This window comes from Mandrillus leucophaeus, unplaced genomic scaffold, assembly GCF_000951045.1.
Source record: "Mandrillus leucophaeus isolate KB7577 unplaced genomic scaffold, Mleu.le_1.0 Scaffold1081, whole genome shotgun sequence".
In the NCBI taxonomy this organism is placed as follows: domain Eukaryota; kingdom Metazoa; phylum Chordata; class Mammalia; order Primates; family Cercopithecidae; genus Mandrillus; species Mandrillus leucophaeus.
Genome location: NW_012098999.1, coordinates 508,142 through 522,511, shown reverse-complemented (window position 1 = coordinate 522,511; position 14,370 = coordinate 508,142). Strand labels below are relative to the sequence as shown.

Here is a 14,370-nt window from a genome sequence, read left to right as displayed (position 1 = left end):
CAGTAAGTACTCATTTCTTCTTCAGGTCTTTGTTTAAAAGTCATCTTTTTAGGTGGGTGCAGTGGCTCACGCCTGTAATCCCAGCACTTTGGGAGGTGGGTGGAACACCTGAGGTCAGGAGTTTGAGACCAGCCTGGCCAACATGGTGAAACTCAATCTCTACTAAAAATACAAAAACTTAGCTGGCTGTGGTGGCAGGTGCCTGTAATCCCAGCTACTTGGGAGGCTGAGGCAGGATAATTGCTTGAACCCAGGAGGCGGAGGTTGCAATGAGCCAAGATCGCTCCATTGCACTCCAGCCTGGGCAACAAGAGCAAAACTCCATTAAAAAAAGGAAAAAAAAAAAGAATTCGAAACATGTGGGATTCAAACACAAGTTTATGTGACTTTAGCCAACAATCTTAATGACTATACTACATAACCTCCCATGTACCTCTACTCTGTATACCTCTACCTTCCACGTACCTCCCATGTGCCCTTACATGTACTTAAGATTTAACCATTTAATATCAGAAGAGGAGGTAAAGAGGGAAAGTGAGTCCCTCTTTACCTCCTCTTCTGATACTAAATCGGTAAACCTTATTGAAGAAAAATAGACTAAGCCCTGCCAGCCAAAGTTTTCTAGTAGGTCTTGGATAGTATTTTGATCAACACACCCAGTTTTGGGAGGACGGTATACATACTATTGGTTAGCAGGTGGTTCTGCTGCAGTGGATTGAGGGTTGGAGCACCTCCAACGCCTGGCTGGCCAGCTAGGGCTGCATGAGCAATTCCATGTTGGGGTCCAGGTGCCGCAAATGGAGACTGCAGCTTATCCTTATCCCAGGAGGATTCACTTCCACCTGAAAAAGATTCATATAAACAGATTTCAATTTGACAACTTTCCATAAGAAGGCTTTTTAAAATTCCCTTTTAGGGCTGCAATCATGAATACCACCTCTTAGAATATTGTTATTGAACACAGTTAACTCATTTTTATGACAGTTTCAAAAACTTTCAATAGTCTAGAGATGTAAGCTGCCTTTGGGAAGGCTAAATCATTCTCAATAATAGTATAGGCACTCTTGACTTGTTGGTATTCTCAACAAATCTGGAATCATAATGAATAGCTTTTAGAAGCACTTACATGTTAGGGAACATTAATTGACCACCACTGCCTTGTATTCTAAACCTTTAACATACATATACTATATTTTAAAGGACTGTACTGATCACTGAAAAAGAACACACTCATTTGTAAGAGCATGATAACATGCAAAAATACATAGTAAGAAAAGAATGATCTTTTCTTCTCGGGTCACTCAGAGAAGCAAATCTATTCATACACACTAGAGTTCTGTATAAAATAAGCTGGACAAAAATAGGAAACAATTGCTTTGAATTTGAAATTATACTTACCTTGATCCTTCAAGATAGAACATGAGGTGAAGTGTGTATAAATGTAGATAAATCATGATCTACATTGACATAGCTATTTCATCTGGTATCTAACATACTATGGGTGATAGAACCGTTGCTTAAAACCATATGGAAAACAAATACAGAATAATTTCCAGGACATTCTTTCAGGATAATATTTTAAACAGGGAAGTAAAGAGTGGGATTCGAATCACTGCAGAAGCAGATAGTCTGGCTTTAGAAAACAAAATGGTTGTGCAGGCAGCTGCATCTATTTGCTTGATGTGCTTCATTCATTCAGGGGTCGGTGGTTCCTCCTCCATTCCCATGCAGGGACTGCAACATTAGCACTCTACCTGGCTGACACCATCCCACTTACTGCCTAAAACTCTGACCCTGTTTGTGTGGGGTTTGGTCTTGGGACTCTTGGGAGCTCTGTCAAATATGTACGTTTAATGGTTTTTTTTAAAGGTAGAAAAATCAACATACTCATATCCACAACATTTAATATTGTGATTATTTTCACATCTTTGACTTCCCTCCCACACTTTGTTCATATGGATACCCATTTTTACATTATAAGCAGTCTGTCATGTTGCTTCAGGTATCATATCTACAAAGTGCAGTGACTATTAAACATTAGACTTCGTTTCCAATTGTCACTACTATAGTCTACATTATAACAAAAACATTCATTTAAATTATTTCCTTAGAATCAGTTAATTCCCTGAGTGGAATCTGAGTCAAAGGGGACAAAAATTTTTATACTTTTATTTCAAAAACCACATTTGCAAAAACAGTTTTGAGAGTTGTAAACTTTTCAGGGAAATGTCTTCAGGCCCAATTGGTATTCCTCCTCAAGATTTAAAATTTATTCAAGCAAATTGCCTGCTAGAATCTCTGAAAGGATTGTTTAACCTTCCTCTCCAGTCATCCAGTCTTACCTCAGTTCTGAAGAGGAAGAACCTTATTCTAGTCCTCCTCTTCAGTACTCTTTCAGGTTCTTTTGTGGCCAAAGTTAATCTCTAATCCAAAAGTGAGAATCTTGACTAGCCTCCAACTAGATGAGCTGAGATAAGGAAACACCAGATTCTAGAGCAGTATATGTAAAGACTGAAGGGTATCTGGCCCTGCTGATGTGGACGCAGATTTTCCAATCAAATGTGGGAAGAAATAAGCAGTTACTTGTTGGGGTCCTGCTATAAGCCATTCAGACAAGATGCATGAAACCTTCGTAGGTAGGAAATTTGGTTGAATTTAATAGACTGGTTTAATGGACCAAAAATCATTCCCTTGATCATGTTGAGGTCTGCTATGTTCATTGAAAACATGCAATACTTCTATGATTACCACTTGTTCTCTCTTTTCATCCAGATGTTGGCTGTTGTACAGCATGTGCTTAAGAGCAGGGAGGTAATTTATGGTTTGGTGCATTGACATATTTTAGTGTTGACAAATTTGAAATTTCAATTAAAATCAATAAGACATTGTTACGCTGTAATGAAGAGAGATGGTGGGGCAAGGGAGTATTTTAATAAGCTATGAAAGTAACCACTGCAACACTGAGAATTCTTTATAGAAACATTAGGCCAATAAACATGATTAATATCAGAAAATGCAAAAATTTGAAAGATCAATTACTGAGCAAAAACGGAAGCACTACATCATTTTAGCACTATGTTCAAGATATGAATTAGCTTACCATTGCAGAACTGTAATTTATAAAATGAGTAAAATATTGACAAAGGAAGATACATTTAGAAGACATTAAATTATACCATATGATAATAATATAGTACTGCAGTATCACAGCAGCAACAGCAACACAGCAACATTGGAGCTGAGATTATATTAATATTTATTTTATAAATTTAAAACTATTTAGTCTACATTTAATATTAAATGGCACATTAGGTAGTATTCTCATGGTTTGTGTATCACATTTTCCAAATAAGCTTGAATAGAAATGTTTTAAAAATCTTATCAAAGGATTTCAATGTGGTTTTATGTATGCTTTGATGAGAACTTTGGATACACTTTTTCCAACAGCTCACACCTTTGCTAACTACTGTGTTAATGATAGAAAAGGTAGTTTCCCTCTCTTCCCACCTCCACCAAATGTGGATATAAGTATTATCCTGCAATGTAACGGCAACTGTATATGAATCAAATGGCTGAGGAGTGTGGAACATTCTAGATATTTGGATTAGGAGGTATTAACTCTCTGACTACATTTTTTGTCTTTTTACCTAAATCTCTTATCATTTTTAAGTGTAAACATTAATTATGACTTAATCTGGAACGTTCAGTGGCCCCAATATTTGCATTTTTATGCCTCTTTGTCAAGATGCAGTAATACCCATTGCCCTTAAAACTAACAAAGTATTTTGACCAATCTAAGCTACAGTCAGCCTTGTATTAACCACTATTTTGAAGGCTTGGATATTCACCTTCCTTGTCCTATCTATCTGTCTGTCTGTCTACCTCCAAATGCAGTAGTTAGCTAAGGCTGCCATAACAAATACCACAGACAGAATGGCTTAAACCACAAGAATTTAGTTTCTCACGGTTCTGGAGGTCAGAAGTCCAAGATCATGGTTTTGGCGGGTTTAGTAGTTTCTCCTGAGACCTTCCTCTATGGTTTGTAGATGACTGTGTTTTCCCTGTGTCCTCACATGCTCTTTCCTCTGTGCAAGTTCATCCTTGGTAACTCTTTTATGCCCACGTTTCCTCTTCTTATAAGAACTCCAAGCAAACTGGATTAGAATCCATTCTAGGCCGGATTTATTTATTTATTTATTTAAATTGTTATTATTTTTTAATTTTTGTGAGTACAGAGTACGTGTATATATTTATGGAGTACCTGATACGTTTTGCCACAGGCATGCAATGTGAAACAAGTACATCATGGAGAATGAGGTATTCATCCCCTGAAGCATTTATCCTTTGAGTTACAAGCAATACGGTTAGATTCTTTGTTTTAAAATATACTTAATCACCTTCTTAAAGGCCTTAGCTATAAATACAGTCACATTTCAAAGTAACTGGTGGTTAGGGCTTCAATATCTGAATTTTAGGGGTACGTAATTCAGCCCATAACACTGAAGTATGCACATTTGTTGGAACCAGACCATACTAGCTTTGTGAGGGAATTCCTCCAGTAAAGAGGAGATAAACTGGACAGCATTTTTCACAAGGCATGACTAAGAGGCTGGCAGGGTAGGCAGTGGGTTTGGGAAAATAAAATAACCTCTTTAAGTCTTCATGAAATTTTGTATTAAGTATAAACGTAACCCAACACAGTCCTAAGCATGTAAAGATAATGTAGAAAATGCAGCAAATCCTCATTAACTGAATAATTTATTTGAGCTTTTCCATATCAACTACTTATCACTGTTTTACCACAATATTTAGTAAAACTAAATTGATGACAATAAACAGTGTAACACAATCAACAGTATTACAAGCAACTATTGCTACATTAGTACTAATTTAATCCTAACCTTACCAATAGGAAAGCTAGAGAGAACTACATTTTTATAAGCCCTTACTTCATAGAAATATATATTCTTAGTTAGAATCAGTGTAAGAACAATAAAGTGATTCACTGTGGGGAAATATTAATTTAACAAGGTGTCTGACAAACTTCTATTGCTTTAATCAGAAACTCTTTAGTTTGCAATTTAGACCTTTTTAAAAAAATCCCATTTTAAAATGTTAGGGTTCCCAGAAGGTTATTTGTTTTGGTGGCATTTTCTTTGTAGGATAAGTGGGTAGAGGACAGAGACCTATGAATCACAGAGACCCTACAACAGAAACATGGAATTTAACACATAAAAAGGACCTTTTTATCCATTTAGTTACAAATAATAACTTGAAAAAGCATTGGCCGGGCGCGGTGGCTCACGCCTGTAATCCCAGCACTTTGGGAGGCCGAGGCGGGTGGATCACGAGATCAGGAGATCGAGATCATCTTGGTTAACATGGTGAAACCCCATCTCTACTAAAAATACAAAAAATTAGCCGGATGTGGTGGCGGGCACCGTAGTCCCAGCTACTCGGGAGGCTGAGGCAGGAGAATGGCGTGAACCTGGGAGGCGGAGCTTGCAGTGAGCTGAGATCACACCACTGCACTCCAGCCTGGGCGACAGAGCGAGACTCCATCTCAAAAAAAAAAAAAAAAAAAAAAAGGTGCAAGATCATATCATGGGTGGGACCCAAAGCAGTATTTTAATGTTTTAATTTGCTAAAATTTTGAATTAGCACTTCCGCATTTCCCATTCTAATAACACAATGCTTATATGGTCAGGTTGTGAAAAGCAATAACAAAGATCATTATGATGTGTTCCAAACAAATTAGCATAAGCCTACAAGCCAAAACACCGAAACACCAACATGTTTCAAATGGATATAAAGGAAACCCAGCAGTAAGGCTCTAAATAAAAATTCCAAGCAATTATTCTTCACCTTAGCACCATGTTGTTAAGAATGAGTGAAGGAAGCTAATAAAATATTCGCTGAAGAGAATCAAGAAAATTTAGTAACCAGTCTTCCTCATCCACCCATAGGGGTCAGTGATCTTCTTTATAAATGAATAAGCTGTAATTTCTGTAGGTTTGAGTTTCTAAGACTACTAGAATTGTGTGAGTCATAGGCAAGTGTTTCATAATTTAAAAGTGATCTGTCTTATGAATTCAAGTTGAGTGTAACTTTTAAAATTTTAGAGGAATACTGTAATAGCAGTTGCTAGTATATTTTGCAAAGTACACATTTAAAAGCCACCTACTAGAAAAAATATATAAGGTAATTATATAAATTCAAAACTATGGCCTTGAATGTGAAAAATGGAAGTGTTTATAACAAGCTGTCCTTACACTGAAACTTTTGTAGCTACAACAAAACATATAAGTCAGATTATTTGAAAATATGGGTCTAAATTGATCATGTTTCCAGTAATCTTACGTACATAAGGCAAAGAAAAAGCAGTCAAATGGGAAGAGGTCTATGTAGCATACGGCCTAAATCGAGCTTGTTCTCTCAGCCATAGAATATTTGTTTAGCTAGAATCTTAGATAAACACACCTTGTTTGTTGAATCTACACAGCATGAAGCATTTTGTAGTAGAAAAATATTTTGAATCATAATTAAACCGTTAAAGACTTCATTTTTTTTCTAAATAATAATATAGTATGTGTTAAGTGTGTGTAGCGGGGAGGTGTACACATACACATATAGACACAAATTCAGGGTTTAGGATATTGTAAAGTGCTAATACATGAATGGAAAACAAGGTGTGTATGTATAGAGGTGCTATACGCTACAATCTTATCATATTATTATTTTATTTGCTTTTCCTGTATGCATTCAAAAAATAGAATATTCAGCAGCTTTCCAGATTGGTGACATCAGTAGCACAATCATGCAGTGTATCTGTAATTTGAACCAATATGGATAGAAAATAGACAGCAATTATTCATTTTAAAATATTGAGAAGGTCTCAACTAGTTTATCTCCTCTTTTACTTTAAAACGTTACCTAGAAACAGCCACACCGCCGGGTGATGGTCTAGGAATTTCAAGTTTAATCAGAGGTATAATAGCAGCTAATTGATGAGCCTCTAGGGCTATACTTGCCAATACAATAACCACTAGTCACCTGTGGCTATTTAAATATAACTTTTAATTAATTAAAATAAAGTAAAAAGAATGAAAAAATTCAGCTCCTCAGTTGCACTAATCACATTACCAATGCTCAAAGGTCACATGCAGCTAGGGACTATCATATCGAGAAGTACAGATACTGATAATTTACTTCCTTGCGGAAAGTTATACTAGAAAGCGCTATCCTAGAGTATAAGCAGTTTGTGTAAAACAGTTTAAAACACAGGTATCTACAGCATCTTCATTTCAACATATCTGAAACTAAATTGACCATTATTCAATGAAAGAGATCTTGCTCCTTTATTTCCTATATCTGTTAGTGGCATAATGCAGTTGTTTCAATGGGAAATGTCTGAGTTCTTAACATGTGTCAGGTGCTATTTGCAGGTATTGGGAATAGAGAAATAAAAGGCAAATCCCTTGACCTCAAAGATCTCTCAGTGCAGTAAGTATCATTGCCATCTCTTAACCATTCACTCTGTGCTTAAGTGACCAAATTATCTGGAATTGACTTTACACTGAGTTCCCTTCCATTCCCACTGACACTGCCTTTGTCTGGACCCTCATTCCTCTCTCACATTACAATCATCTCAAGAGACTCTTAACTGATTTTCCTACTACTAGCCTCATCTCCTCCAATTGGCCCTTGACATAGCGACTGAAATAAATATGAAAAACAAAATAAAGAAGGTGGAGTATCAGAAAGGACAATCTAAAAAGAAGAGAATACAACTGAGCAGAGCAGTATCCAGGAAGAAAGAAAAGAATGCCTTGGTTGCATGACCAGAATGTTTATATACAAACCTTCAAAGGGTTCCAAGAAATGTGCAAAGACTCTGTGAGAGAGTGTGATGGGTGGACCAACATGCACTACAACTGTTGTATTAACACATAAGCATTATCTTCTTTCTTTATTATACTTTAAGTTCTGGGTTACATGTGCAGAACATGCAGTTTTGCTACATAGGTATACACTTGCCTTGGTGGTTTGCTGCACCTAACAACCTCTCATCTACATTAAGTATTTCTCCTAATGTTATCCCTCCCCTAGCCCCCTAGCCCCTGACAGGCCCCAGTGTGTGATGTTCCTCTCCCTGTGCCCATGTGTCCTCATTGTTCAACTCCTACTTCTGAGTGACAATACAAGGTGTTTGGTTTTCTGATCTTGTGATAGTTTGCTGGGAATGACGGTTTCCAACTTCATCCACGTCCCTGCAAAGGACATGAACTCATCCTTTTTTATGGCTGCATAGTATTCCATGGTGTATATGTATCACATTTTCTTAATTCAATCTATCATTGATGGACATTTGGACTGGTTCCAAGTCTTTGCTATTGTGAATAGTGCTGCAATAAACATACGTTTGCATGTGTCTTTATCATAGAATGATTTATAATCCTTTGGGTATATGCCAAGTAATGGGATGGCTGGGTCAAATGGTATTTCTGGTTCTAGATCCTTGAGGAATCGCCACACTGTCTTCTACAATGGTCAAACTAATTTACACTCCCACCAACAGTGTAGTGTTTCTATTTTTCCACAACCTCTCCAGCACCTGTTGTTTACTGACTTTTTAATGATCACCATTCTAACTGGCATGAGATGGTACTCATTGTGGTTTTGATTTGCATTTCTCTAATGACCAGTGATGATGAGCTTTTTTTCATGTCTGTTGGCTGCATTATCTTTACAGGCAAAACCACCAACCACACAAACAAATGAAAAAAATCAAACAAATGACCCTACACTTTTATCATCACTGTCATTCAAAAAGATTAGGAGTCAAGTTCAAAAGTTTCCAAATTAATAGTGAATAAATTTGTTTCTGGATTTAAAAGGAACTCACGCTTCAAAGTAGACTTGATAATTAAAATATAAGTACTCACCACAGGCTTACTCAAGTCAATTGCACCTAACTCATACATATTTCTAAAAATAAGGCTAATATGTTTCACAAAGTAAATGTAAAATTCAAACAAAGTCCCAATATATTTGTTTCTAAATTAAAATGTTGCAAGATGTAAGTATTCCCTGAGTGCCACTTTAAAGCACAGTGGCTAAAACTTGAACATCACATTATGCAATTTCAAAGATTAGTTTAGTTGTAGAAGGAATTATATCACAGATAATGAAGGCACAGTGCTCTTCCATATGACCTGCCGAACGTGATGATATGGTTGGAGAAACTCTTGCAAACTATTAGTTTGCATAACTTAAAATACACTCTGGTTCAAAGGTATTTTATCGTAGACATGAAGAAAATGGGGTTTTGCCAGATATTATTTTGCAATTCCAAATGATAATCTTATCTTATTCACTCTCCTATGAACCCCCCACATTTTTAAATTGTCGTATTTATCTTGGTATCATGTTATGTTGCCTGGAGTAGAAGTTTTTAAAAAAAATACACTTCAATGGCTGGGTATGGTGGCTCACACCTGTGATCCCAGCACTTTGGGAGGCCGAGGCAGGCAGGTCACGAGGTCAGGAGATCAAGAACATCTTGGCCAACATGGCGAAACCCTGTCTCTACTAAAAATACAAAAATTAGTTGGGCATGGTGGTGTGCAACTGTAGTCCCAGGTACTCGGGAGGCTGAGACAGGAGAATTACTTGAACCAAGGAGGCAGACGTTACAGTGAGCCAAGATCACACTACTGAACTCCAACCTGGTGACAGAGTCAGACTCTGTCTCAAAAAATAAATAAATAAATAAATAAATAAATATAAATAAATAAATAAATAAAATAAAAATACCCTTCAATTCTATATAAGCTGTCTGCTGTGGCAAGTACAGAAAAATGTGTTTATGTGTGACAAGACACTTTTTGGAAATTTGAATTCATTTCTTGCTACTGTAAGTATTGCAAGTTAAAACACTCGAAAAATCTAAGTTCAAGACAGTGATAGCATTTTCTTATCTGAATTTGAGTTCCTTCTTTCATTCTTAATAACATGTGGCCTGTCTAAATGACGAACATATTATCAAGTCACTTCACAGTAAATAATCATATAATACCACCAATATAGCTTGGATATTTGTCCCCACCCAAATCTCATGTTGAATTTTAGTTTCGAATGCTGGAGGTGGGACCTGGTGGAAGGTGTTAGGATCAGGGGGACAGAACCTTTATGGCTTGGTGCTGTCTTCATGACAGTAAGTGAGTTCTTGCAAGATTTAATCATTTAAAAGTGTGTGGAACCTCACCCTCACCCTGTCTCCATTGCTACTGCTTTCACCATGTGACATGATTATTCCCGCTTTGCGTTCCGCCGTGAAAAAAAGCTCCCTGAGGCTTCACCAGAAACCAAGCAGAACCACCATCTATCATTTCCCTCTTTCGTCATATTTCTGAAACATTGAACAATTACTGAGAATACAGGCAAATTATTTATTTTAAAGAGCTAGTTCCTAGAATTTGTAAGTTGTGATATGTGCTCTTGTAAAATATACCTTAAATCGGAGGTCCTTAAAATGAGGTTATGCATACCCTAGAAAATGTAAAAGCTGACCTACAAAGATAGGGCAAGATATTTGAGTTTTAACATTTATTTGATATGTTAACCAAAAAGTAACTACAACATTATGTGTCACTAATATTTAAGATATGAATCATCACTGATGCCTTCACCACTCAAGCATTAGAGGAACCCGGAGGGGTTGGGGGAAGGAGGAGTTTTCAGCAGGGCACGTGGTTGGCCATTGGCAGCCCTAGACTTTTATTTACTCTGACCTCATTGTGATATGTTCTACATGCACTGAGTAGATTCAATAAACTAGCCGTTACAAAATGAACAACACAATACAACCTCAGACTGGAGACAATAATGCAAGCATAGGAGAAGAAATATAAAATAGCAGAGCTGATACTTCTCCTACTCAATGTAGGAACTCTGTCACTTTCATTAAGAAGTAAAATATTGTAAAGGTCATCAGATTTGATGTATTAATCACATTGTCCTCACTGATACTAAGAATATATGTTTTAAAGGTTTTATGTAATTAATAAACTTTATTAGTTAAAATCTTGTTTAATCTTGTTCTCATTAATTTCTATTTTATGTATATGTTAGTACATGTATACAGCTTGAAATGTACTTTATGTATACTAGAAGAACATACCTTTTTTTTTTTTTTTCTTTTGAGACAGAGTCTCCCTCCGTCTCCCAGGCTGGAATTCTGTGGCACGATCTAGGCTCTCTGCAAGCTCCGCCTCCCAGGTTCACGCCATTGTCCTGCCTCAGCCTCCCAAGTAGCTGGGACTACAGGCACCGGCCACCATGCCCAACTAATTTTTTGTATTTTGTTTAGTAGAGACAGGGTTTCTCCGTGTTAGCCAGGATGGTGTCGATATGCTGACCTCGTGATCCGCCCGCCTCAGCCTCCCGAAATGCTGGGATTACAGGCATGAGCTGCCACGCCCTGCCTAAAAGAGCATACTTATTATTTACCTGATGGAGTGTATGAACATAAGGTTTCAATGACTGCTTTGAATTTATAAAAAAATTAAATGGCACAAATTTACAGTTTTTTTCATAATCAGAAATTTTAAAAAAATATATGTGTGTAATATTATATTTTTACAACACTCATTTTTCATAGATCAACTAAGAAGATGAAAAATGAGTGTTGTAAAAGTGTAATATTATGGATGTATATTTACCTACCCATACATAATTTAAGTATATTTACCTACTTGTAACATAATTTAAATATATATACCTACCCATAACATAATTTAAGTATACATACCTACATAATTTAAGTGTATTTTCCTACCCATAACATAATTTAAGTATATATACTTACACAAAACATAATTAAAGTACTTTTTCTATTACACTGTTTATTTAACCAAATAAACCATGCTTTAGAAGCTAATGAAGTAAACCAAAAAGCAGAGGATAAGACTGGCCACATAGAAGGAGGCAGAATAATTCATCTCTTCTTTTTATCCCTGCCCATAAACTAATATCATTTCTGTAGGTATAAATATCTTCCTGTCAGTGCAATTCTTACAGCTATCAAAAAATTATTTAGGGAAACCATATCGCAGTCTCTAGACAATAGAATTCATTTTGACCAATAAATCGAGATGAAAGCATTATGATCTTTTGCAGCCAATGGTGAGAGTTAATTATTACTCACACAGCAAGTTTTCTTGTTGAGATTTCAGCTTGTCTGTATGCTTTGGAGTGGTGAGGTTGAAGCGATCTTACTTGACTAGTAGTGGTCAACTGGCAAAGTTCTATGAAAGTGGCAGATAGAGACCGACACAAAATAGAGAGGGAAGAACTGTATCCTTCAAAAAATCCTAATAGCATAGTGGAAGGAGCATCAGACAGACCTGAGGTTGAATTCTGGTCGCTCTATTTACTATCTATGGGCTTTGGAAATGACATTAAGGTTCTTTGAGTCCGAGTTTCCTAATATCTGATAGGGAAATATAATCTACCTGCTCTAGGGTTGTTTTAAGGATTAAATGAGATGGAATATGTAAAACGACACAATATCTAGACATATCAAACACTAAATGAGTGTAAGCTATTATCATTTAAGTTATTTTAGAATATAAAACCCCGTCTCTACTGAAAATACAAAAAATCAGCCGGGCGTGGTGGCGGGCACCTGTATTCCCAGCTACTGGGGAGGCTGAGGCAGGAGAATGGCATGAAGCCAGGAGGCAGAGCTTGCAGTGAGCCAAGACCACTCCACTGCACTCCAGCCTGGGCGACAGAGCGAGACTCTTGTCTCAAAATATATATATATATATATATATAAAAAAGACAAAATAGGGTATTAACTTCATTAACCTGTCTATAGAGTGACTACCTTTTTAACTATACTACCAACAAAAGATGATGAAGACCACTAGTGACCCCAAGAATTAAAGAAATAATTTGCAGAGGTAAAACTCTATTATTTTTGCAGTTAACCATATTAATTTTCATGGCCATGTGCATTTTAACTTATTGCCCTTCAAGCAGATTGCATAATAGAATACAGTAAAACATTGAAAATGAGAACTCCAGATGAGACTTTACTAGGCTACTTCTAATAATCTATCAAGTGGTTCAGCAGTGAGACTAAACAACTATATATAGCCTGTTCTCCTCTTGAGAAAGCAGAAGCAGAAGGCTCTTTGGTTTTTTCTCTGTGCAGAAAAGACTGGGCTTGGCTGGTAAACATTGATTATTAATCCTAGGACTTCTTAAAAGAAGAACCATAAGAAAGAAACAAAAAAAAAATATTTAATACGAAGAAAGAGGAGAAAGTTGGTAGAAATAATGGAGAATAATTTTTGCCAATAATTTTCATAGTGCTCTAAACCGAATACAAAATAAAACAAAAAACAAGAAGAAAGAGGCAAGCATACAACATGAACATGAAAGACACAAAAAAGAAAGAATTTCAGCAAGAAAAAGGTAATCCTTTTACCCACATAAAGACAAAACCTGCAGACTCAAATTCACAGAAATCTATAAAACTGGGGAAAATATGACAAATTGAAATACATGGCAGAACCTGAAATAACAATACAAAGAGAAAGAAACATATTTGTTAAGCTGAGGCATTAGACTGAATACACCAACAATTCTTCCATACGGAAAAAAGAAAGGATAAGGGAATACAGTTTTTTTTAATGAAAAATAAAAGAAGAAGAAAATGCAGTAGATGCAACATAAATCAATAGATAGAATCAATATATAGCAAGTATCGATTTGACATGGACCATTCACTGGCTCTCGGATCTTAGTGCCTGTGAGTGTGTGGAATGGATCTTTCACTTGTATTACACTGGGGCTTATGAATTACTGCTGATGATATCAAAGATATTCATAAATGGATTTTATCACTACACTGAGTAATTAAAACTACAATGATCAGTTAAGGGCTGCTACTTACAAAACAATTACAGCATATATGTCTAATACCTGTGAAAATCACATTCACTGAACGCACACTATGTGCCTGAAAAACGTTGAAAGCACACTGGGCACTTGACATGTGCCAGAAAGTATTCACCTAATCCTCAGAACACCATGTCATAGGTACTGTAATCAGCCACATTTTAGAGAGAAAACTGAAACTCAAAAGATTGATTTTCCCACGCTTGTATCACCAGTAAAGAATCAAACCAGGAAAGGCTCCAGAACACACACACTAAATCACTATCCTCAGCTGTTTACTGATACGAGTTATATAAGTCCTTTTAACTGAGGTTTTGATTGTGAATGTGCACAGTTTAGAATCTGAGGAACAAAATGAGGCACTTCGGTGAAGAGAACTATGAAAGTGGTAGTTTCAAA

At 36.4% G+C, this 14,370-nt stretch overlaps 1 protein-coding gene across 2 annotated transcripts in view; it reads right to left on the bottom strand.

Moving 5' to 3' along the window:
* Positions 1 to 14,370, bottom strand: part of LOC105544577 (dachshund homolog 2) — a 311,959-nt gene that overhangs the window by 142,279 nt on the left and 155,310 nt on the right. For both annotated transcript variants that reach the window (XM_011987135.1, XM_011987142.1), the window contains exon 3: positions 684 to 842. In XM_011987135.1, the coding sequence (XP_011842525.1) occupies positions 684 to 842 (159 nt within the window). The remainder of the gene's footprint in view (positions 1 to 683; positions 843 to 14,370) is intronic.